General features: G+C 49.4%; 6 protein-coding genes and 1 non-coding gene across 8 annotated transcripts; 4 read left to right on the top strand and 3 right to left on the bottom strand.

Moving 5' to 3' along the window:
* Positions 1-184: 184 nt before the first annotated feature.
* Positions 185-1909, bottom strand: LOC9655287 (polyvinylalcohol dehydrogenase). Its single transcript, XM_024668481.1, has 4 exons — positions 1840-1909; positions 1353-1780; positions 713-1292; positions 185-640 (listed from the first exon to the last, which is right to left on the bottom strand). The coding sequence occupies exons 1-4, from the start codon at positions 1876-1878 to the stop codon at positions 185-187; spliced, it is 1503 nt and encodes a 500-aa protein (XP_024524249.1). The 5' UTR covers positions 1879-1909.
* A 1977-nt stretch (positions 1910-3886) lies between these two features.
* On the top strand, positions 3887-4788 carry LOC112344227. The gene is made up of 4 exons (XM_024668625.1): positions 3887-4245; positions 4299-4332; positions 4401-4478; positions 4536-4788. Exons 1-4 carry the CDS (start codon positions 3993-3995, stop codon positions 4606-4608), a joined length of 438 nt encoding a protein of 145 aa, XP_024524393.1. The 5' UTR covers positions 3887-3992; the 3' UTR covers positions 4609-4788.
* On the bottom strand, positions 4785-5000 carry LOC112344238. The gene has a single exon (XR_002991640.1). It is a non-coding gene; the product is annotated as a small nucleolar RNA U3 (small nucleolar RNA).
* On the top strand, positions 4845-7518 carry LOC9655286 (xyloglucan galactosyltransferase XLT2). Its single transcript, XM_002963711.2, has 2 exons — positions 4845-4931; positions 5134-7518. The coding sequence occupies exons 1-2, from the start codon at positions 4845-4847 to the stop codon at positions 7243-7245; spliced, it is 2199 nt and encodes a 732-aa protein (XP_002963757.2). The 3' UTR covers positions 7246-7518.
* Positions 7519-10207: 2689 nt separating this feature from the next.
* LOC112344181 lies at positions 10208-15264 on the top strand. The gene is made up of 19 exons (XM_024668480.1): positions 10208-11165; positions 11288-11395; positions 11476-11571; positions 11635-11727; positions 11787-11875; positions 11936-12205; positions 12265-12389; positions 12458-12559; positions 12609-12714; positions 12771-12914; positions 13164-13452; positions 13507-13614; positions 13676-13771; positions 13821-13913; positions 13964-14049; positions 14103-14521; positions 14586-14687; positions 14745-14850; positions 14919-15264. Exons 1-19 carry the CDS (start codon positions 10901-10903, stop codon positions 15060-15062), a joined length of 2841 nt encoding a protein of 946 aa, XP_024524248.1. The 5' UTR covers positions 10208-10900; the 3' UTR covers positions 15063-15264.
* LOC9655285 (lon protease homolog 2, peroxisomal) lies at positions 15120-19017 on the top strand. Of its 2 annotated transcripts, none has more exons than XM_024667406.1 (17): positions 15120-15464; positions 15537-15676; positions 15733-15814; positions 15864-16009; positions 16096-16187; positions 16237-16416; positions 16472-16555; positions 16611-16738; positions 16797-16998; positions 17051-17257; positions 17308-17438; positions 17490-17703; positions 17754-18062; positions 18124-18318; positions 18364-18609; positions 18659-18760; positions 18820-19017. In XM_024667406.1, exons 1-17 carry the CDS (start codon positions 15346-15348, stop codon positions 18901-18903), a joined length of 2661 nt encoding a protein of 886 aa, XP_024523174.1. In that variant the 5' UTR covers positions 15120-15345; the 3' UTR covers positions 18904-19017. The 2 variants fall into 2 exon arrangements, with proteins under 2 accessions (XP_024523174.1, XP_024523167.1); XM_024667399.1 differs by having other exon boundaries at positions 15121-15464; positions 15864-16033.
* LOC112344180 (pentatricopeptide repeat-containing protein At4g02750-like) lies at positions 18967-20172 on the bottom strand. The gene has a single exon (XM_024668479.1). It carries the CDS (start codon positions 20170-20172, stop codon positions 18967-18969), a length of 1206 nt encoding a protein of 401 aa, XP_024524247.1.
* Positions 20173-22868: the final 2696 nt, after the last annotated feature.

Below are 22868 nucleotides of genomic sequence, written 5' to 3'. Positions count from 1 at the left end.
AAATATTATGCTAATTTAAATGAAACATCTTCTGAGATAAATAAATAGAGAGCTTTTAGGTCAATTCATCGAATTTTGGCTTGACGAAAATGTGTGACAACTATCAAAGAGAGGATCTTGTAGAAGCCTCTAGGATCTAGGAACACGTTATTACGTGCGTCCATCTAATGCTGCCTTGATCATGTCATACACAGAAGGCATATAATTCGGAGCCGGGAGTTCCTCCAAACGCAGGAGCCAGTGGAGCCCGTGAGTATCCCGTTCCAATAAAGCAACACCCGTGCCCGACTGAGGGTCCTCCGTAGACCGTCGAACCAGTGGTACGTTCCCACAGTATACGTCCACTCTCTGCGTCCAGTGCGAGAACATGACCATCCTTGTCGAATGATCCGCAGAAGACCACACCGTTGGCGACAGTCACAGGCCCGTAAGCTCGCGCACCGTGTGGATTCGCAGTGGACCATTCTATTCTTCCAGTAGCGGCGTCCATGGCCACCCAGCCACCAGCGGTGGTGCTTTGTCCGGAAGGAACGAGCTGGAACGTAGCACGGTCAGAGTTTGCGATGTTGGTGTATACTCGATGGTTGTCAGTGGCGGCTCCCCAGATCGCTCCACCTACAGAGCCACCAGGTCCGGCAGTCTTCACAAAACAGGAGGAAAACAAAAGGTGACCAGGAAGGACAAGCTAGATATCAACAGGAGCTCGAGTTACCGTTTCCCAGACAAGGCTGCCGTCGTCTCGATCGTGAGCCCAAACAATGCCGCTCTTCTGACCGGTGACGACGATATCTTGGAACTTGTTCTTGGAGTAGCGGCTTGGGATCGTAAGCAGCATCGGCGACTCTCCAAAGTCGTAGTCCGGCCCAGGCTCAGGTGGACAGTTTGCTGGTGGTGGATTTGTGTCACAAGCAAGCCTCCATACGTCGTTTCCTCCGAGCCTGTTACACCAGCGTATCTCCCCGTCGGCCATGTTCACGGCTACAACGGCGTCGTCACAGACACCGGGAGGATAGCAGTCGCTCGAGTTGGCATTTCTGTTGAGGCAGTCCTGGACGTCGCTCGGGATCTGGTAGAGGTTTCCAGTGCCAATGAAGGCGAGTCCTCGCTTGGGATCGATGGAAGGACTGCTTCCCCATACTGTAACGCCGTAGAAACTGGAGTTTTCAGGAACCATGTAAGTTCTCCATATTCGTTTTCCAGTTTTGAGGTCGAGTTTCTGAAAGCTTCCTTGGAATGTGCAACAGGCTGCCTCCACAAGCTCTTGGAGCGAAGACATACCAACGTAGAAAGCTCTGCCAGAATGATAGGTGCTCAAGAGCCGAAAAAAAAGAAAAGAAAGGAAGTTTGCTTACCCGTCGTATGCTGTTCCTGACATGGTGATCCTTGCCAGGGGCGTTTCATCCAGATCTTCTGACATCCAAACCATTCTTCCACTCTTACGGTGTAAAGCAACAACTCTAGCGGGACCGAGCAAACCATACAGCAAGAGCTCTTCGGTCACAGCCGGTGTCGTCCGCGACAAAGTGGCAACTCCCGTGATTTCTGTCAAGTTGAAGCGCCAGAGAAGTTCTCCGTGGATGGTAACTGCGAAGACAAGCCCGTTCCACGATGGGAAGTAGACAACACAGTCGTAAATCGCCGGTGTGGCCGAAATGTCCGCGCCAGCGTCAAAGCTCCACTTTTCGCTTAAGTGAGGCGCGCTCCAGACGCTGATCAAGTGCTCATCTTCTGCAAAGCGACGATTCTTGAGATCTCCTCCGTGGCTGATCCATTCGCCCGTCTGGAAAAAAAATGTCAAGGCAAGCTTATTTTCCTTTGTTTTGCTCTTTGTTGGACTACCTGACAGTTGGATTCCACCTGCAGCAAAGATTGTGCCATCACGATCAACAAGAATACGAAAGAGTTCTTCATGGAGGGACTTGCGACTTTGCTCGAGAAAGAAAACTCAAGGCATGCAAATGCAGTCTTTCTTTGCTTTTCTAATATTTCATTTTCGCGTGCTGGGTTTAGACAAAGACTTTTCTTCATGCCGTGCAACACCCTGTTTGCAACACAAAGACTTTTCACCACACAAAGAGCACTCCCCGCATTCAAGTGCGGGTAACTGGATGCGTGCGTTGTTGGTAGGCAAGGGGCTTGTGTTTTCTTCTTTCCTTGGGTTATTTTCTTGTCCCTTGGTATCATAGATTGGCATCACTCTCACAACCATCATGTCAACGAGACCCATGGTTCCAGCCTTGGTCGTCCTCTTGTACTGCAAGCTTCTAGGAGGCGGAAGTCTCAAGCCCGCGACATGCTTGCTGGAGATTCCATGACGAAATCGTTTTTCTTTTTGTGCACTGCCACCTTATGGTGATCTCTACTTACGCCGTTTGAAAGCGGGCCAGGGACTTGCAAGATGCTAAAGTTTGATTGATTTGTTTGAGAAGAACCATCCGGAGGGTTGATGAAAACAACATTTGGTAAGGCCGTGGAAAGCCTGCTCAATCTGGACATTTACTTCTCAAAGTTTCCTGGTAATTTTTATAATGAGGAATTGCCTCAAAAGGTGACAGAGCGGATTCGCGACTGTGGCATCTTGAAGGAGGCCGACCTTCTACTCATGCGATGGGAATTGTGGGGCATATACCTGGGCTGTGTTGCACAGCAAGTAATGGTAGAGGTGGCGTGGCAGCCGTGGGCGGATTCGTCGGCCGTAGCTGCTATGATGCGGTGTTGTTAGGTTCCCTGATAAAAGCATCTTTTGGCAACGGCTGCCCAAGATCATGGTTTGCATCTTTGTGAGGTTGACTCCCATGCCTGAGGCATCGCAGAATTCCCCAGGTCCAGATGTGATATTGTGCGGCATATTCCCCTGGATGATTTGACAAGGCATCCACATAAATAGCATTGCGATAGAGTCATGAGAACTTGTATTTCTAGCAAGAAAACTCTGAATGCCTGGAGAGATCTATGTAGTTTGAGACGTTCCAGACCCTCAAAACCAGGAGAACCAATGCGAGAGAGGGATTGAGAGACCATAGCCTCAATCCATACCCCTGGCGAGAGTGGCAAAGACTTTGACAAAGATGTGCCCGCTATATAGTCCGATAGTTCGTGGGATCCTTGGGATCGCCAGATTTGTATCACCCAGTTGACTTGTCCTCCTCTTGAACTGTTGGCAATGGCAGGGTGCGAGGTACTTCTCCCAGTCGTGAGTGTTCCCGACTTGCACTCTCGTTGCTTTTTCTCTTGAAAAGCTTTCCGAGGGTCATCCGCGTTGCATGTATCTTCGCTTTTGGCTGCGAGCAATCCGGGCATAACATCTTCTGAGCCATGCTACCGTTCGGCGAGTCTGGGTAATCCGCGAGCCCATTGACAATCACCATTCCCAGGATTTCACGATAGATCCCTCCTGGGGCATTGAGGACGGTGTCGCTTGTCGACAATACGGATTGGTGACATACGCTCGCGCTTCGTTCAGTGCCTGGTGAAGGTCAACATCCAAGGCACACAGGCTCAAGGAATCGCCTGTGGTCGACATGTCAGTTTTGCTTCTGGCACTGTTTGAGTACGATGGGGACTACCGCGTTGTGTGCGAGAGAGATGTCTTGGATGTTCAAGAGAAAATCACTTCTAGTGTTCTTGTTGAGAGATCTGATATTGGGATCAAGGTCATGGTTTTATAGAGTAAATGCTATGACATGGCGATGGACAGGAACCTAAGAGGTCATGATCCAGATGCCACTTGTGTCACAAAAAGCTCTCAGCAAGATTCGGGAGGATAAATTTCTGGTTGGTGTCCACTGATAGTAGAGCTATAATTGCTTGTACTATCAACTGAAGTTGCATTGCTATGTTACATTGTTACATTGTTTAGTGTTTTCAAGCTTTTGTCAGAGTTTTCGAAATTGTTAAAGCATTAAATTTTAAATTTTCTTTTTTCCTTTAGCTCAATCTATAGAACTTTTCACAAGAAACATTATGAAGCCCTAAAAGGAGAGCTCGCCGCCATGGCTTGGCGGCTAGTGATGAATCGCGCGGCGCCCTGGCGGAGCGGCAGGCAGATTCTTTGGCGCTCGGCGGCAGTGTGTCAGGATCATCAGGTGTGGTGGGCAATGCAAGGGCGCGAGAATCCAGACGCGCCGTGGGATGCAATGCAGGGGTTTGCAGCTCCATCCGACGACCTAGCTCTGTTGATCCCGGTGGGATTCCCTTTGCCCTGCCCTGCAAACGATCCAGCGCCATCGTCAGCTCACGATGAGGGTACGCTTCAAAAGTACTTGTCTAGTAGAAACTATGGGGCTGAAACTTTACAGTGAAATGCCCCGAGATCTTGGATGCCGACGAAGGGTAATCGTTGTTCTTGCACTTTGGTTTTAGCCTGAGAGTCTCTTTCTCTTTGGTTTTGCCATTCCCAGCCCGATGATCATGATGCCCAAGAGGACTTACCAGCCAAACAACAAGAAGCGGAAAAGAACTCATGGATTCCTCGTGAGGTGAATGAACTACGCAATCTCTCTTTCGTGATCAAAGCCAAGTTTTGTTTGGCGCAGGATGAGGACTCCATCTGGGAGGCGGATTATCAGGCGTAGACGGGCCAAAGGAAGATGGAGGCTAGCAGTGTAGCAGGCACATTTGTAATCTAACCAGTTCCAAACTAGTTTTGTGCTTTGCTTTCACAGACTTGTTCACGGCAAAAACTTGTGTTTTAGAGAAGAAAAAAACCTCTTGAAAACTTTGATCATCGAGTGTAACAAAGGTTGTCACCTGCGAATCGAAATAAAAATCTAGCAAAAGGTTTTGACCCGTCAGACTGCCCGCCCGGCCTCCACCCCGAGCAAGCTCGGCGTGAACGGTCATCTATGGGCCACTGCCGCAGTAACTGCGCCAGTGACTCGTACGGTCGCGCTCAAGCCGGGGGGCTCAAACTCATCGTCCGGGTTTTATCGGTTTGTCTATACCTCTCGGTATGGACTGAAGTACGACCTAGAGAACAGATCCTGTTCAAGTACAGTCGTGCTAGACTCTTCCAATGGAGCCTCTTTTATATTGAGAGCTCTCTCTCGCGCCAGGGCATGTGGGATAGGGCTCTATTGTGCGCGGCATATTCTGCCCTAAACCTCTAAATAATAAATGGTAATATTCGCCTAGTTTAAACTAGGTGGAGAGCGGGGGTTCGAATCCGAGGGTGATACTTTCTCGATGAAGACTCACAGCGCGGCGGCGGCGAGAAGCGCCAGGGAGCTGCGCGCGCGGTTCTATGGCATCCGCGACGCGGCGGGGGACCTGGCGCGCGCCGGCGTGGCGAGGGTCAGGCGATGGGCGCCGCAGTGGCAGTGGCAGTGGCGATCGTTCGCTCCTCCAGGTTTGGCGTCGCTCCCCCCCATTGCCGCCCTATCGCGCTCGGCGGCGTCGTCCGTGCGCGGCGTGGCCGCGGCCCCTAAGGTGCTGCTGCTCGGGCTATTGATATTGCAGCTGCTGGTCCTCGGGGTTCTTCGATCGGCGCCATCGGCAGGGGCATCGCATGGGGAGCTGGATCACGCCCCGATCGGCAGGACGCTGTACACTGTAGCGGCCAAGAACAGGCCCAAGGATTCGTCGGTGGCTAAGATCGAGAAGAAAAGCTTGGGAGTTTTAGAACAGGGGCAGGGGCATCTACCAGAGGACGATCGCTCAAAGCAAGCGGAGAAGAAGGAGGAAGAAGCCCAAGGGAAACGTTTCCTGGATCGACCTCGCGGAGATGTTTCCAGATCGGCTGTTCTAGACAATGCAGCTTCGTCGGTCCGAGAGGTGGAATCGAAGGAGGAAGAAGTAGAAGACGAAGGTGGAAAGCTACTGTCTCAAGGAAAACAGGATTCCCAGCTTGGCGATGGCGAGGAAGAACTGGAAAACAAGGATTCAAATGGAAGAGAACTAGTCTCTCAAGAACAGCAGCAAGCTCAAGTCGGTGGCAGCGGTGACGAAGAAGTGGAAGGCGAGAAAGATACCGATTCAGAAGAAAAAGGCGAGGAATCCAAGGAGGCGTCCATGCTCGCATCCGAGAACGCGATCCTAGAGGAGGATCCGGTGTGCAAAGGCGGCAGGATCTTCGTCTACGACTTGCCACCACGCTTCAACGCCGACTTGCTCGCCAATTGCTCGACCCTCAACCCGTGGCTCTCGCTCTGCGACGCTCTCTCCCACGGCGGCCTCGGCAAGCCCATGACCACGACTCCATGGCCGTCGTCCAAGCCGTCCCCCTGGTTCTACACCGAGCAATTCAGCGGCGAGGTCATCTTCCACACCAGGATCCTCCGCCACCCCTGCGTCACGAACGATTCCGACTCGGCCAACGTCTTCTACGTGCCATTCTACGCGGGGCTGGACGTCTCCCGGTACCTGTGGAGACCGTCCAAGGCCGAGGACCGCGACCACCTCGGACACAAGCTCGTGGAGTGGCTCTCGACCCAGCCGGCCTGGACTCGGGCCCGGGGCCGAGACCACTTCACCATGATCGGGCGGATAACTTGGGACTTTCGGCGGCCCGAGGAGAACGCGTGGGGTAGCGGGCTGCTCAACATGGCCGAGATGAAGAACATGACCCGGCTGGCCATCGAGAGCAATCCCTGGGAGGGTGGCGAGTATGGAGTTCCATATCCGACGAGCTTCCATCCCCAGAACGAGCACCAGCTGCAGGAGTGGCAGGAGTTTGTGAGGAACAAGGAGAGGGGGCTCGTGTTTAGCTTCGCCGGCGCTACCAGGAAGAGGATCCCGAATGACTTCCGGCTGGAGCTCCTGGCGCAGTGCTCGGACAGCCGGGGGGCGTGCTCGGCCATGGACTGCTCGGACAGCAAGTGTGAGACGCCCGAGCCCGTGGTCCAGCTCTTCCTCAACTCGACATTTTGCTTGCAACCCCGGGGTGACGGCTACACCCGGCGGTCGATCTTCGACTCGGTTCTGGCGGGCTGCATTCCCGTTTTCTTCTGGAACCAGAGCTCCTACTGGCAGTACAAGTGGTTCTTCCCGGAGGAGGACGAGAGCTACTCGGTGTTCATAGACAGGGAAGACGTCCGCAAAGGTACCAAGATCATGGAAGTTCTGTCGAGGTTCTCGCAGGAGCGAGTCAAGGCGATGAGAAACACTCTGATTGATGCTCTTCCCAAGCTCGTGTATGCTACAGCGGATCACGAGCTCTCCGGGGCCGACGCTTTCGACACCGCCATCGATGGGGTCCTCCGGAGCATGCTACGGATGAATCTGAGACTACAGAAGAGCAGTGGCTAGCCGCGCCAAGGACGATCCTTGCTTTTGGAGACAAGAAATCTCTCCCGGAGGATCTCTCTTCGGGAAGAGAAGGAGGAGATGACAAAGCCAGGCGTACGCATCCACTGTTTGTATGTAATGCTGTTCTAGCTGTGAGAGATTATGTTCTTCTTTTCCTTTGTTTTTCGCTCTTGGTTGGTGCTTGTGGCTTTTCTCTGTCGCTTTTGTTTCTCCGTGCTGCCAGCGAACGACTGGTGCCAAAGGACATATAAAATCTTTCGAGTGATCCCACCATGACCTATTTTTCAAATGTTTGAAATGATTCTTGAGGATATGCGCGTTTCTTGTAGGGTTTTTCGCTCGAGTTTTTTACCAGAGGAATGGATTTTTTTCATAGAAGAAGGTGTTTCACGCGTCTGGGCACATGAGATCGACTAGAAGATTGATTTTGCGCTTGTCATTTTGGTGTTTTCTTTGTGCTTTCTTTTTTTCTTGAGCAAATGTTGGCATTTATTTCTTTCAGGTGCTGGAAATCGTCTGGTACATGCAGGTGGTGGCCAGGATGGATCCTAAACATTTCAGCTGTGAGAGGTAAAGCTTGTAAGTCGAGAACTGTTGCTTGTCTGGTGGTTTTGGTGTGGAACCTGAATTTATGTTTGCTTGTCCTTGAGACGCTTCTCGCCCTGTTCATGCTGCTCTGTAGAGCTGAGCTCGCGATTGATTGATACCTTGGTCGGGTGTCCAAAAGCACGACAGCCTTTCGTCTTCGGGTCGTTTTTGTTGAGACGAGAGCAACCGGACGGCATGGAAAAGCGCGCGCTAAAAGTGTGGACGCAACGCTTCAAAAGGCTGGTTATCGAGCAGGACACGATCGATCAATGTCAAAGATCATCTTACACTAGAGCTCTCGCTAAAAACTAAAGTTTCTTTTGCTCTTGCTCTCAAAGACTTATACTCTGGTGAACTTTTGGTGGATAGGCAGAAAAAGCATGTTATGTGGGGCATCACAGGCTCGTCATGTTGGTCAGAGCGGAGCAGCACACTCACACACTCACACTCGAGGTACAGTTGCCAAGCCAAGTACTTCCACTAGATTTATGAAGCAGGGGTGCTTTTTTGCAGAATAAAGACTGCTCTGACGCTTTCACTTATTTTAATACTGTCCAGGCCAGGCTCAAACCACGCAGCAGCACCAGCCAGCACCAGCCAGCACCAGCAGCGGCGGCAGATTATATAGATCGAGCAGCAGCGGTGTGCGTGTTATGAGACGATATTGATTGATCCCATTGACCAACGAGGAAGGATTAAAGAGCCTGAAAGCGAAGACAACGAAAGTTCCCACCACCACCACCACCACCGGTGTATTCCCTTTGAAAGGAAAAAATCATCTCGTGGTGGTGAGGTGAGTGGTGTTTTTTTAATCAGTACATCACGCATTGACTTACAGCCGGGATCTACTCAAAGGAGCTAAGTTGAAAGTCGGGGAGAGCTCACGCCACTCGACTAGACAAAAGGAGAATCCATAGGAATCAGTCGATGCATGCTACGGAAAGCAGGGACAGGCGCAGACAGTGGACTCAAAGTCGAATTTATTGGAGCTCCTAGGCGGCCCCGTAGCTTGCGCCTTGAAACTAGGCCAAGAGAACTTGACCGAAAGGGATCAAGAAAAGAAAACGAGGAACTCAATGACAGGGATGGGAAAAATATCAGGACTTGACCGGAGGAGATTACAGGAAAACGAGGAAATCAAGCACAGGGATGGGCAAAAATACCAGGGCCGAACAAGGCATAAAAAAAGGTAGGAGTTCATGGAGGGGACCTCGACAGCAACTTGATCGAGAGAGCAAGCTGGCGGTGGGGAAAATCTGGAAAATGGATCAGTCGGGTCAGTGTAGCTTGCTCACGACTTTGCTGGAAGCTGCGAAGCACCACTGGCCAAAGTGGAGTTGGAGCAGGCTTTTAATCGTCGGGATGCATGCGTGGAGCTACATGTATACTTTCATGGATGGCACAGAGTGGTGGAGGGACGGGGGAAAGTACTTTGGTTTCCAAGGGAACATAAGTGGCGCGACAGGGACGGGCTGTGCTACGAGTAGACTTCCCTGTACGAGGCATTGTCAACGAAGTAAGTGCAGAGGTGGTGGTGGTGGTCTCTAGAGAGAGTTTGTTGGATGGATGGAGAATTGATTGATTGGGAAGGGGAGCAAGGATTGGTTTTGGATTGGAATGGAGCAGAAGAGAACAGATCAGGGGGGGGGGGACTTGAGCAGCAAGAAAAAGAAGCAAGCCAAAGTATACGCGTGATCATCCGTGGAAGACGTGGAAGTCGATTGGTTTTTCGTGTAGTGGAGAACTGGAACAGCGGGTTTGGGAAGTTTGTGCACACTTCTTAATGTTCCCTGGGCTGCTGCTGTTGTCTCCTCCTGGCTAGCACGGCAGAAAAGAGGAGCGAGGAAAAGACACTAAATGTGTTTGCTCGTCTCGAGGTGGCGGAAGAACAGCGCTTGGAAAACTCGGCGAGGTGGTGGGATTGAGGATTAGAAAAATGGCGATTCAGGTGATTTGCTTGGCATGCTTCTCGACGGGGCAGCCGAGAAAGGTTTAGAAAACTGCCGAGGAAAAGCAAAGCGAGCGGCTCAAGGTAAGCGTTACTGTAATCTTTGGCTCCATCTCTCATGCTTTTCGATTAATCGATGGCGGCATCCAACCCCACGAACGACGAGAGAATAGTGGAGAAATCAAGGCTTTTTTCCCGTGGCGGTTTTTATCACTGGCAGCAGCAAGATGACAAGCGAGTACTAGCGACAAAGCAACCAAAAGAAAACAAAAAATTAGATTTCTTCCAGAAATCAATTTTTTTTCGTGCTGATCAAGAGATTTGAATGAAAAATCACATTTTTCTGGTTGGAACTCTTATATAAGAACTTTAAGATGCTTCTCGTCCATCAATCATCTCTCCCATGTAAGAACAAGCAGTCAATCTTTTGGCATTGCCATGATAGCCGAGAAATAAAGGAAAAAAGAATGCAAGGAATACCCCATTCATTCCTATAATTGCTACTGCCAGGAGCACAAAATCGCAACAACAACACACACACACACTCACACTCTCACACATAAGAACACGCTTCCTTGTTATAAACGCTGCCAGGAATTGAGGAGAAAGGACGCCTTTTGTTCCTGCGGTTCCTTGATCTCTTCTGGGAACTTCTTTTTTCTTTTCTTTTCTATCCTTGAATCATCCCCTTGCTCGGTTCAATCCATGTATAACTCGCTTGCTTTCTCGATTCATTCATCGAGATTTCTTTTGCTTCCTCGTGGTTGTTTGTTTTGTTTCCTTCCACCGCTCGTAAATGCTCTCCAACCATCGCTGATAAACTCGTAGTAGAATACTCGAGCTGGAGTTCTTCGCTACTATATAGCTCTCCTTTCTCTTTCTCCACCAAATTCTCCTACTCTCCCCTGTTTCTGTTTTTTTTGGGTTTTTTTCTCTCTCATTTCTCGTTACTGGGTCTCGAGATTTCAATCCAAGACAGCGACTTGGTGCCATAGGAAAACCATGGAAATCCTCCACGCAACAAGACAATGTAGAAGAAGAAGAAGAGCATAGAAGGAAGAAGAATAAGAGCCCAATCGCTTCTTTCCAATCTTTTTTCTTGGCCTCCCTCTCTAATCCATGGACGATCGCACGCTATCCCGGCTGCTCGGATTCGTCACCATTGCAATCGCGGCGAGCGCTGTGAATTCCGGGCGAGCTGGAGCCGCTGGAACGAATGAGGATCTGGTGGATTCACTGCCCGGCCAGCCCGCCGTCAATTTCAAGCACTACGCTGGCCAGATCGTCGTGAATGAGAGGAATGGCCGCGCGCTCTTCTACTGGTTCTTCGAGGCGGATCATCCCAATGCTTCTTCCCTCCCGGTCGCGCTGTGGCTCAATGGAGGTATATAAACAATTTAGAGCAATCGCTAGGGTTTTTATTTTGCCTCTCTTCTTGTTCCAATCGCTCCAGTGATTGATTGATCGCATTGCGTCTCCGATCTGATCGTGTTTCTTGATTTCTAGGGCCCGGGTGTTCTTCCGTCGGCAATGGAGGTCTGTCGGAGCTGGGGCCGTTCACGACGAATGACAATGCCACCGGCGTTGTGCTCAACAGCTACTCCTGGACCAAAGGTATGCGCCTGAAATCGATCAATCTTGCTACGTTGTTTCTATGGATCGATCGATTTTTCTTCACTGTTTGTATGGATCAGAGGCCAACATTATTTTTCTTGAGTCGCCAATTGGTGTTGGCTTCTCCTACTCGGAGACCAAGTCGGATTTCGAGGAGTTCTACGACAAGAGAATAGGTGGGTGAATGTATCAAAGCTCGTCATGAAAATCGTTTATCGATGGTTCTTCGTTGGGTGCAGCGAAGGATTCCCTCGCTTTTCTAAAACTTTGGTATGAGAAGTTCCCAGAGTACAAAGCCAACGAATTCTACATGATTGGAGAAAGCTATGCAGGTATCTTTTGCTTTTCTACTTTGAGAGTATCACTCCTGTATTATATTGCTTGCTTGCAGGACATTACATTCCAACCTTGGCATGGCAAGTCCTTCTACACAACAGAAAAGTATCAGCCGAGGAGCGTATAAACCTCAAAGGATTTGCTGTAAGGTTTCGCTGCTTCTTTGTGTTGATTGAAACCTTTCGTGTTGCCTCCTATAATCAGATTGGAAATCCATGGACAGATGCTTACTATGACAATCGCGGCACCACCGAGTTTTTCCACTCTCACTCGCTCATCTCGGATGAGACATACGCGGGTTTGCTGAACTGTGACTTTGCGAACGATCTTCCTATCGATGCTCGCTCCAACAACTCGAAATGTCGACAAGCTTTAACTCAGGCCGACATCGACATGGAGAAGATCAACATGTACGATGTCTTGGCCGAGTCGTGTAATCCTTTGCCCGGAAGCTCCTCTGCAAGGAAATCTCGCGTAAGCTCGCCACTTAATTTTTCTCGTTGCCTCTGATCTTCGATAATTTTTCCTTGCAGCAGAAGGCGTTTTACCTGGCTGCAGGATATGATCCATGTCTGGATTCAGTAACACCGTATCTAAATCTGCCCTCCGTTCAGGATGCATTGCATGTGAAGAAGACACGCAAGTGGTCCGGATGCAAGTAAGCGTTAACTTCTTTTCATTCTCGTATATTGTCATATCATTGATTACGCGAACGTTTGTACGCAGCGATGTGATTTACAGCAATTACAACCGAGCGGATATTGTTAGATCGATGCTTCCACTGTACAGAAAACTCCTACAGACGCACCTTAGAATATGGATATACAGGTGAGTGCTCCATTATATTGTGCTTTTTTCTTGAGCGTGTTCTTTGCAGTGGGGATGTTGACGGAGTGGTGGCAACCATTGCGACAAAATCTTGGATAAGTCAGCTCAATCTCACCGTTCAAATACCATGGTACGCATGGGACTTCAACAACCAGGTACTTGTGTTCTTCAATAGTTTAGATAGCATCCCAACGGCGAATCTCCGACACAGGTTGGAGGCTGGACACAAGTCTACAAGGGAATGACATTTACCACAGTCAGAGGCGCTGGACACATGGTGCCTGCCACAAAGCCGCAACAGGCACTGCAAGTTTTCAAGAGCTTCTTGGCAGGAGAAGCGTTGCCCAGCTTCCCATGAACAATAGGAAGGAAAGAAAGAAAACAAACACAAACGAACAAGGCATAGCTACGCGTTCAAGGTTCGCGAAAACTATTCGTTCTAATCAGCTAATAATCCAAAATTGTTTTACAATCGTCAAAAGCTTGTCTTTGGAGAGAAGATTGTTTTCACTTTGGCGTAACAGGGACGGCTGGTGGTCAGCTGGTGGAGTTTTCGGAGTGGTCCATTTCCACGTACAAGATATAATAATTTCGAAATTCTATTATTGTTGCCACTGGAGATGTTTATATCTCGCATTTTCTGCGAGTTTCGACACCGATGGACGCAGCATTCGCTCTTTTTATTCTACTTACTTCATTCCTTACAGCTCTAGCACCGGATCCATCTCATCTTGTTTCCAACCTTCCTGGACAACCTCAAGTTAACTTCAATCAGTATGCTGGCCAAGTTACCGTGAATCCAACCACAGGGAAGGCACTTTTCTACTGGTTCTATGAGGCTGATCACCAAAACAGTTCGCTACAGCTGCCTCTAGCGATCTGGATGAATGGAGGTAAGTTTTGTTCTTCAGAGCTCAAAGCTTTATAGGATCTCGGATGCTTTTCAGGCCCAGGATGTTCTTCGGTCGGATCTGGAGCCTTGGGAGAATTGGGACCTTTTAGAACAAATGACGCAGGCTCGGGGCTTGTTCTCAATCCATACGCATGGAATCAAGGTACGTAGAAAGGTTGTTTTTATCGTCTTCAGGGCTAAGAGCTAGCTTTGCTTTCGAGCAGTGGTCAATCTTATATTCCTCGAGGCTCCCCACGGCGTTGGATTCTCGTACTCCAACACAACCTCGGATTATAACCAATACAGTGATGATATCATGGGTATAGAATATATTGCAAAGAATTGATTGATATACCGATTTGCCTGCAGCATCGGATGTTCTTGTGTTCATCCTGGAGTGGTTCAAACGCTTTCCAGAGTATTCAAAGAACGATTTTTACCTCCTCGGTGAAAGCTACGCTGGTAAAAATTACGTGTTTCAAGCTCTTCACTGTATGAATTTGTTCCTGCAGGGCATTACGTTCCGACTTTAGCTGCAAAAATCCTCGACTACAACAAGAAGAAGGCCGGAGCTTTCATTAACTTCAAAGGATTTGCTGTAAGGCTTTGCTCGTCCAAAACGTTTCTACTCATCTGGTGTTTGACACGCAGCTTGGTAATCCCTGGTCGGACACATACTCTGACAACAAAGGCGACACCGATTTCTTCCACAGTCATTCGCTAATCTCCGATGAGATCTACAACCAAGTCGTCGCCAACTGCGACTTCGCCAAGGATCTTCCAATCGACAATGGCGATGCCAATCCGCTGTGCCGGTTCGCAGTCAGCGCCATGTTCAACAGCATCCAGTACGTTGACACCTACAACGTCTACGCCCCTGCGTGCAACCAGCAAGATCCCAACGGGACGATTTTGAGCCAAACGCTGCGAGAAAATACTTTCATGCACACTGAGATGCTGGCTGCTGCCTACGATCCATGCGCTGATACTGTGTCTCCATATCTCAACTCCAAGGACGTCCAAACCGCTTTACACGTAGAATTCATGCCTGGGAAGTGGTCATTTTGTAGGTAAAACCTTTTTTCTTTTCTCTCTCTCGAACTTGGTTCACATGCGATCTATGTTGTGATGCAGTCGAGCAGCGAATGGAAACTATCCGAGAAAGGAGATCACGAATTCAATGCTTCCACTGTATCGCTCGCTGCTGAAAGAGGGTCTCAAGATCTGGATTTACAGGTACAACTTTGACGTTTACTTTCATGACAAGAGCGCAACTTTCCCTTTCGCATGTAGTGGCGATGTCGATGGTGTTGTCTCGACGATCGGGACGAGAGCGTGGATCAAGAAGCTCAATCTCACCATCACGCAGAAGTGGTATCCTTGGAAGTTCCAAGACCAGGTACTATACTAAAATACAAACTTGTTCTTTTCCTTGTTTCGCTTGATCATAGCTCGACCTTGTTCCAGGTCGGCGGCTGGAGTGAGAAATACGCGGGGCTAACGCTTGCCACAGTGAGAGGCGCTGGACATATGGTTCCCTTTGACAAACCCGAGCAAGCGTTGCTATTGTTCCAACATTTTGTCGATGGGAGCTCACTCCCAGGCTTTTAGATGCCAAGCGAAATTTTCAACGTTGTGAGGCTCCACTCCATTCTAAAAATCTTTGCTCCAATAGATCTAGCCTCCGACGTGGCATGGTGGGCGCTGCCACATCTAGTATTTTAGTATCATCCTCATCCACTTGTTAACCTTTAGCGGGCGAAGGACACATGTCCTTAGCTTCCTCGAGAAAATGCCTGCGTTTTCACTGGCACTGTGAGGTGATTTTATATTTCTTCCTTCTTTGCTTCTAGGGCTTTGTTTCTGGGAGCGAGAGCGAGAGAGGCGAGAGGCGATGGCTGGAGCGCCTGGCGATGTCGCCGAGCTTCCTCCGCGCCTGGCGATCATGCTGTTTAGGAATCGAGTCCTGCTCCCCGGAGCTGTGGTGCGCATCCGATGCACGTCGCCGACCAAGTAAGCGCTTCTTAGGCCATCGCGTAGAATTTGGGAGCTAAAATGCGGGCGGTTTGATCGTTTTTCTCCCAGCGTTAGGCTGGTCGAGCAGGAGCTGTGGCAGAAGGAAGACAGGGGATTGATTGGAGTTTTGCCTGTCAGGGATTTGCAGCAGTCCGATCCGACGTCTCCGCCTCCGCCGCCACAGCAGCAGCAGCCTCCCCCGACTCAAGGCAAGGAAAATGCCAAGAACTGTTTTGGGAGTTACCTGTGTTGAGTGTATCTCCAGGCGATCGAGGTGGAACTGCGCTTCCAGATTTCCAGCAGTGCCTGGGAAAGCAAAATCAAGAGCTCGTGCAATGGCATCCCCGGTAAGAATTCCAGAGTGTTTCCTGATGGATCACGTAAGAATGTTTGTAGGGGTGTAGCAGCCCGAGCTTTGCATCTCTCTCGTGGCATGGAAAAACCAAGTGGTCGGGTTACGTACACCGTCGTTTTAGAAGGCTGGTGTAGGTTCAGTCTCAAGGACATGAATGCTCGGGGATCATACAACACAGCTCGCATTGGTCAGCTCGATATGACGAAAGCAGGTAGCGTTTCCTCTTTGATGAGGCGCTGTTGTTTTACTGCTTTGGTTTTTTTTTTCTTGTAGAGATGGAGCAGGCGGAAAAAGATCCAGAGGTGCAACTTCTGGGACGACAGTTTAAAGTTGTTGCTAGCGAATTGATCTCTGCTTTGGAGCAGGTATTCTATCGGTACATGTTCTCGATTTGCTGATTGTTTGACATCGTAGAAGCAAAGAACTGTGGGCCGCACGAAAATATTACTCGAGACAACCTCTGCCCACAGGCTTGCGGACATCTTTGTTGCAAATTTTGAGAACAACTTTGAAGACCGGCTAGCTATGCTAGACGCCGTCGACTTAAAACAGCGACTTGTCAAAGCGACTGAAATCATAACGCGCCATCTTCAGGTTCGTGCTGACTTTCGAGTTAAGAATCCAATTTAAACTCGTATACTGTCTCTAGACAATCAAGGTAGCCGAAAAGATATCCCAGAAAGTGGAAGGAAATCTCTCGAAGTCTCAAAAAGAGTTTCTTTTACGTCAACAAGTACTGTATTACTTATGATCCGCAAGTTTGCTTTGTCCCTCATGCCGCTTTACAGATGAAAGCGATCAAAGAGGAGCTCGGTGATAACGATGAGGACGAAGATGATGTGGTTGCTTTGGAGAAAAAGATGCAGAATGTGGGAATGCCGGCAAACGTATGGAAGCACACACAGAGAGAGCTGAGGTAAGATATAATTGTGTGTCTATTTTCAGCTGAAATCTTGCTGCTTGCCATTTCATAGGAGGTTGAGGAAAATGCAGCCTCAACAGCCAGGTTATGGAAGCTCAAGAGCTTATTTGGAACTCCTTGCTGAATTACCATGGCAGATAAGTAGCGAAGAACGTGAACTAGATCTTGTTGCAGCAAAGGAACGGTTGGATAGCGAGCATTATGGGCTGGGAAAAGTCAAGAAGCGGATTATTGAGTATTTGGCTGTACGAAAAGTATGTAAGCTTTCTTCAATCTTCTTTCCTTTCTAACTAATATTTTTGACAGTTAAAACCCGACGCGAGGGGTCCTGTCCTCTGCTTCGTAGGTCCTCCGGGTGTAGGAAAAACATCCTTGGCGTCTTCAATTGCTGGAGCTTTGGGAAGACTTTTTATCCGCATTTCATTGGGTGGAGTGAAGGATGAAGCAGACATACGAGGTCATCGTAGAACATATATAGGAAGCATGCCGGGTCGACTGATCGAAGGCATTAAGGTATGGATTGTTTAAGGTTTTTATTCCTGATGTTTTCATCGTATTGCCAGCGAGTGGGAGTCAACAATCCGGTCATGCTTCTGGACGAGATTGATAAAACAGGTACGGATGTCCGTGGTGATCCGGCATCTGCTTTACTGGAGGTCTTAGATCCGGAGCAGAATAGGACGTTCAATGATCAGTACGTATAGTACCGTCGCTTTGGTCATGCTTTTAACTTGTTTCTTTGCAGTTACCTCAACGTTCCATTTGACTTATCCAAAGTGGTTTTTGTTGCCACGGCCAATAGGATTCAACCAATTTCACCGCCTTTGCTTGATCGCATGGAAGTGATTGAGCTACCTGGATACACTTCTGAAGAAAAGCTGTGTATAGCTATGCGACATCTCATTCCTAGAGTTTTTGATCAACATGGCATTACTGTGCAGCATTTAAAAATTCCAGAGGTATAAACTGAGTTTCTGAAATACTTGGTTTACCATTTCCGTGTTTGCAGGCAATGGTGGAGCTTATTATTCAGCGTTATACTCGTGAAGCTGGAGTTCGTAATCTAGAAAGGCATTTGGCAGCCCTTGCAAGAGCTGCGGCTGTCAAAGTTGCAGAAAGAGAGCATTCCATTCACGTTGCTCGAGAAGTTCAAGCTGAAACAACAACTACTACAGTTGTAGAAGGTGGAGAGGTCGCGGACGGGGAAATAGATATGGAAGTCGAGGCCATGGGAGTGCATGGCCGTGACTTGGCTAACGCGATTGCTGGGGTGGAGCCATGGCATGTGGACGAGGCGATGGTTGAAACAGTCCTTGGTGTAAGCTATACAGTTTCCTTCTCTCTTTTTTCATTGTCACTAAACTATTCTTTCTCTACAGCCACCTAAGTTTGATGGCAAAGAAGCGGCTGAAAGAGTGTCCACTCCCGGTGTGGCCGTGGGCCTTGTCTGGACGGCCGTTGGTGGTGAAGTTCAATTTGTCGAGGCCACGGCCATGACAGGGAAGGGAGATCTTCATCTCACAGGCCAGCTGGGAGATGTTATCAAAGAATCTGCTCAGATTGCTCTCACATGGGTATGTTTACAAAAAACTTTCGCTTGTATTCAATTGTTGAAACAGGTGAGAGCACGAGCTGCCGAGTTGAAGCTTGCAACTGGCGCGGGAAGAGGTTTAATGGATAGTCGAGATATTCATATCCACTTTCCAGCAGGTGCTGTGCCGAAGGACGGGCCCTCCGCCGGTGTTACGCTTGTTACGGCCTTGGTGTCTTTGCTAGGGAAGAGATGCGTTCGTGCTGACACCGCAATGACTGGTGAAATGACACTACGTGGTCTTGTGTTGCCAGTGGGAGGAGTGAAGGACAAGGTAAGCTTTCAGTAATTCGCCTGCCTAACTTACGAGTGTTTCCTCGCAGATATTAGCTGCTCATAGGTTCGGCATCAAACGTGTGATACTCCCGGAGAGGAACTTCAAAGACTTGCAAGAGGTTCCAGCAAACATACTCGCCAACGTAGAGGTAAACAGTTAAAAACGCTCTAGAGAATCGGATTTGTTCTGACCCCATCCGCTTTGCAGATTTTATTGGCAAGGAGAATGGAAGACGTTCTGCATGAAGCCTTCGAAGGTGGTTGTCCGTGGAGAATCCAGGCACGGATGTAGTGTAAGATTATCGTTATGTATTACACTGACATTAGTTTCTCTCGAGACTGTTTGTAATCTATTTCAGCTAAAGGTGTGAATATTTGCCAGCAGCACATAGCCAGCGGCATTGTCCGAGTCGTGCTTCAGAAGAGACTTGGCGGCAGAAGCGCCATGCCAGGAACTCACGTGACAAAGGCTGAGGAAGCATCGCCACTCGTAAGCATCAGGCGCGAAGGGCATACTGGTGATGAGCTCCGCGGCCTCCTCGAGGTGTCCCACTCGGCCTAGCAGATTCACGAGACAGCAGTAGTGCTGCTTCGAAGGCTCAAGTCCGTGATCCAGGCTCAGCGACACGAAGCAGTTTCTTCCTCGGAACAACTTCCCGGCGTGACACAGCGCGAGCAAGACTAGAACGAAGCAAGTATCGTCGGGAGCCTCGGTTACTTGCATTTCATCGAAAGAGGATATGGTTTGAGGGGAGAGGCCGTTCTGGGCATACGCAGCGAGGATGGCCTTCCAAGAGACGACGTTTGGGTCGGGCATAGTTTGGAAGACCCGGGTGGCTTTGGCGATATGCCCGTTCTGGGCATATCCCGAAAGCATGGAGTTCCAGGTGACCGTGTTACGCTCGGGCATCCAGTGGAAGACTTGGATCGCCTCCTTCAAGTTTGAGGTCTGTGCGTATACCATTAGCAAGGTGGTGAAAGATATAACGTTGCGCTCTGGCATGTTATCGAAGAGAAACTTACACTCTTCCAGGTATCCTTTCGAAGCATAGGCTGCGAGCATGGAATTGTGAGAGAAGAGATCCCTATGAGTCATTTGATCATACATTGTGCTGGTTTGCTCCAGCCTATCGTTAAGAGAGGAAACGTGAAGAATGGAGTTGCATGAAACCAGATCCGGTTGAGGTATCATTGAGAAGACAAGCTTGGCTTCTTTTAGATACCCATTCTGGGTATATGCAGAAAGCATCGAGTTCCAGGAGACGGTGTCATGCTCCGGCATCTGATCGAATATCCTCTTTGCGCTTTGTACATGGTCGCTTCGTGCGTAGGCGCCGAGTAGAGCCGTCCAAGTTACGAGATTGTGACAAGGCATCTCCGCAAAGTATCCAGTAGCCACATCAAGACACCCTTGTTGGGCATACACTGCAAGTATCGCCGTCCACGAGATAATGTTCTTCTCCGGCATCAGGACGAAAAACTTTGTAGCCTCGCTGATACTACCAGTTTTTATGTAGGCAGCAAGCATAATGTTACACACAAGCTGGTTTCTCTGCGGCATCGTGTCGAAGATCCGCTTCGATTCCTGCAGATGCCCCGCCTGGGCAAGCGCGCAGAGGATGGAAATCCACGAGAAGATGGTCCTGCTGCTGGGCGGGATTGCGTTGAAGAGCTGGAGCGCGCCGTGCGCGTCGCCGCGCTTGCCATGCGTGTAGATGAGCCGATTTGTGGATGAAGCGCTAGATGGCAGCAGCATAAATGAAAGTACATTTAGTCAAACAAAACGTATTGGCGTGACTATGTTGACTATACGCGCGTGAGCGAGGCGAGCTGGGTCAAAGCGTTGCGCGTCTGGTATGCCGGGGCATCGATCAATCGAGTTAGAGCATTTCGACATTAGCATGTGAAGCATGATCAGTGGACGCCCACTTGTACTGCGAAAGATCGAGGGGTGGTACCAGAGGAACGTAGACAGGCTCACCGCTGTGGGGCTCATGCAGGACGTGGACGGGGCTCTCGACGAGATCCTCTGGCTTTCCAACGGGAACCCGATGAACAAGGGGAAGATCAGGAGCACTTACCTCATCTGGAGCTTGGACGGTGCTGCTCTTTTCCGCTCGAAAGCGCTCGAAGTTCTCGACAGGATGGCTGTAGCAATCAGGTATGTTCCGCCGCGGCGAGCAATGCCGACACAAGATTGCGCTAGAAGCTCGAATCAACAACGCTTGAATCGGCAAAGAGAGAAAGAAGATCTAAAAGAGACACTAGTCGCGAAGAACGACTCGCAAAAGTTTTCTGCTTTTGTTATCTTTGTCACAGGACATTATCGTGAAGGAAGGAGATTCAGTGTGTGAAGCCTTGGTAGCAAGGAATGCAAATGCTGCTCAGAGCGGCCTAGAGGTTTGGGAGATTCTAGGCACAGAGAAAGGCTTCTCGCTAGCAAGAACCAAGACCTCTCTCAGTTGGCTTTTCGGAACTAAGTCAAACGTTGGCCGAGGCAAGAAGAATTCAACAGTTGCAAGTAAACGTCGTGCCCATGCCTTTTGGTGTACTGATCTTTTGATCAACCAAGAAACTCGGATCAAGGTGGCAAGTTATTTCGCAAAGAGACACATGATGAAGAATCAAGTTAAGCTCGTTGCTCAGTCTGCGCTCATTGCAATGGCAACCTAGAGCGATAGTTCCGGTGCTGGAGCTGCACGGCGGTGGAGGCTCTCGACGCCGCTGGCAGACTCGAGCAACCTGCGAGGGGCGGTGGAAGAGCTTTTGAGAAAGTTAAATAAAAGAGCACTAAATATTTGTCTAAGGTTTATGCGAATAATGGCTAAGTGGGAGGCTGGTATCGCTTGGTCCCGAGTTTCTGTGGGAGGCAAAGAGTCGCTTGCAGCTCTACTGGCCGAGCATCTTCTTGTCTGCTCTCGAGCCGGAGTACTACTACATCGGCCGCGAGCATGCCAAGGGGCTTTACCAAGCAGTGTTAGAGCTCCAGGCGGGTAATGTGATGCAGATACTGGGTTCAAAGGGTTGCGGCAAGCACCGTCATGGCTACCATCGCGGGCTACCTGCATGGGCGGTGTGTTAGTCTTCCTCGGTGGAAAGGACTTTGTTGATTCACCTGCTTGCGTTCTTCGAGAGGCTCTGATGCTCTGTTTCTTGTCCAAGGATTTGGAAGCGGAGAGAAAGGAGCTCCTGAGGCTCGAGGAGCTGCGTCAGCTGGTAGATTGGGATTTGCTCGTTGTTGTGGATGACTGGGATAAGGTGGAAACTGACAAGGAGTGCTGCGGGTGTTTGAAAACTGCATGCCGCGGCAATATGCTAGTAAGAATTTCTTCTTCCAACAGCAGAGAGCGCTACGAGTGGGAAACGAGCGATAAGGCTGACGATTATATTCGTACCCAAGTGTTTGATGGGCCGTATACTGAGACGGAGCTCCAGACGTGGATAGCCCATGTAGGCTTAGATCAAGATCGGCTCGACAGGCTCGATTACTTCACCGGTAGAATGCCGAGGCTGGTGCGGCTGTATGCAGAATCTCAAGATGACGAGGATTACAAGGATAGGATTTCTCGTCCAGTTGTCAATAAGATAGAGACGGAGATGACGACCAAAGAAAGTGTGGAAGCTGCCCTTAAGATGGTGACGAGTAGTACCGGTCTTGGAATCCCACCACTGAAAACTATGAAGCTCTTCTGTTTCGACTACTTCTTGTGTCCTTACCTCCGGCATCTTGCGGAAAAGATGATCAAAAGGTTGCAAGAAGCTGCAGCAGGCTTGTTTATTGGTGTTATCCGCATTTGGGGACAGGTGCTAAGTCCGTTTCAGCTGTTTGTGACTTCTGCACACAATAAGGAGCTTGAAGCCCTCGTCGAACTAATGCCGTACGTCCCCTTGCGTTCAACGAAAAAGCAGTGGACATTGTGTACATTCTACAGGACGGGACACTCGTATGCTTGCTTCGTGGGAAGCAAGACAGAGCAAGATGTGCCACAAACATGGAAAAAGGACCTGGCATAGCAAAGGTGAAGGTGGAACAAGAAGAAGTGCCTGGGGACTGAGAGATGGAATTGCATGTGAGAACACCTCAACGTGTGCAAGTTACTAGTTACTAGGGGAAAGCTGTGAGTGTTCCTAATGGTTGTGCTACCACCACAACCAAAGACGCTGTCATGGAGACTCGATGACTTTCTTCTTAATCTACTTTTAAGCTTGAGTTTCCAGTTATAAATCTTTGAGTTTTTTGCGCAGAAGGCCATCCAA

Source organism: Selaginella moellendorffii, unplaced genomic scaffold (assembly GCF_000143415.4).
Source record: "Selaginella moellendorffii unplaced genomic scaffold, v1.0 SELMOscaffold_3, whole genome shotgun sequence".
Classification (NCBI taxonomy): Eukaryota; Viridiplantae; Streptophyta; class Lycopodiopsida; order Selaginellales; family Selaginellaceae; genus Selaginella; species Selaginella moellendorffii.
Note: the sequence above shows the minus strand (reverse complement) of the source record. Positions and strands in the feature narration are given on the sequence as shown.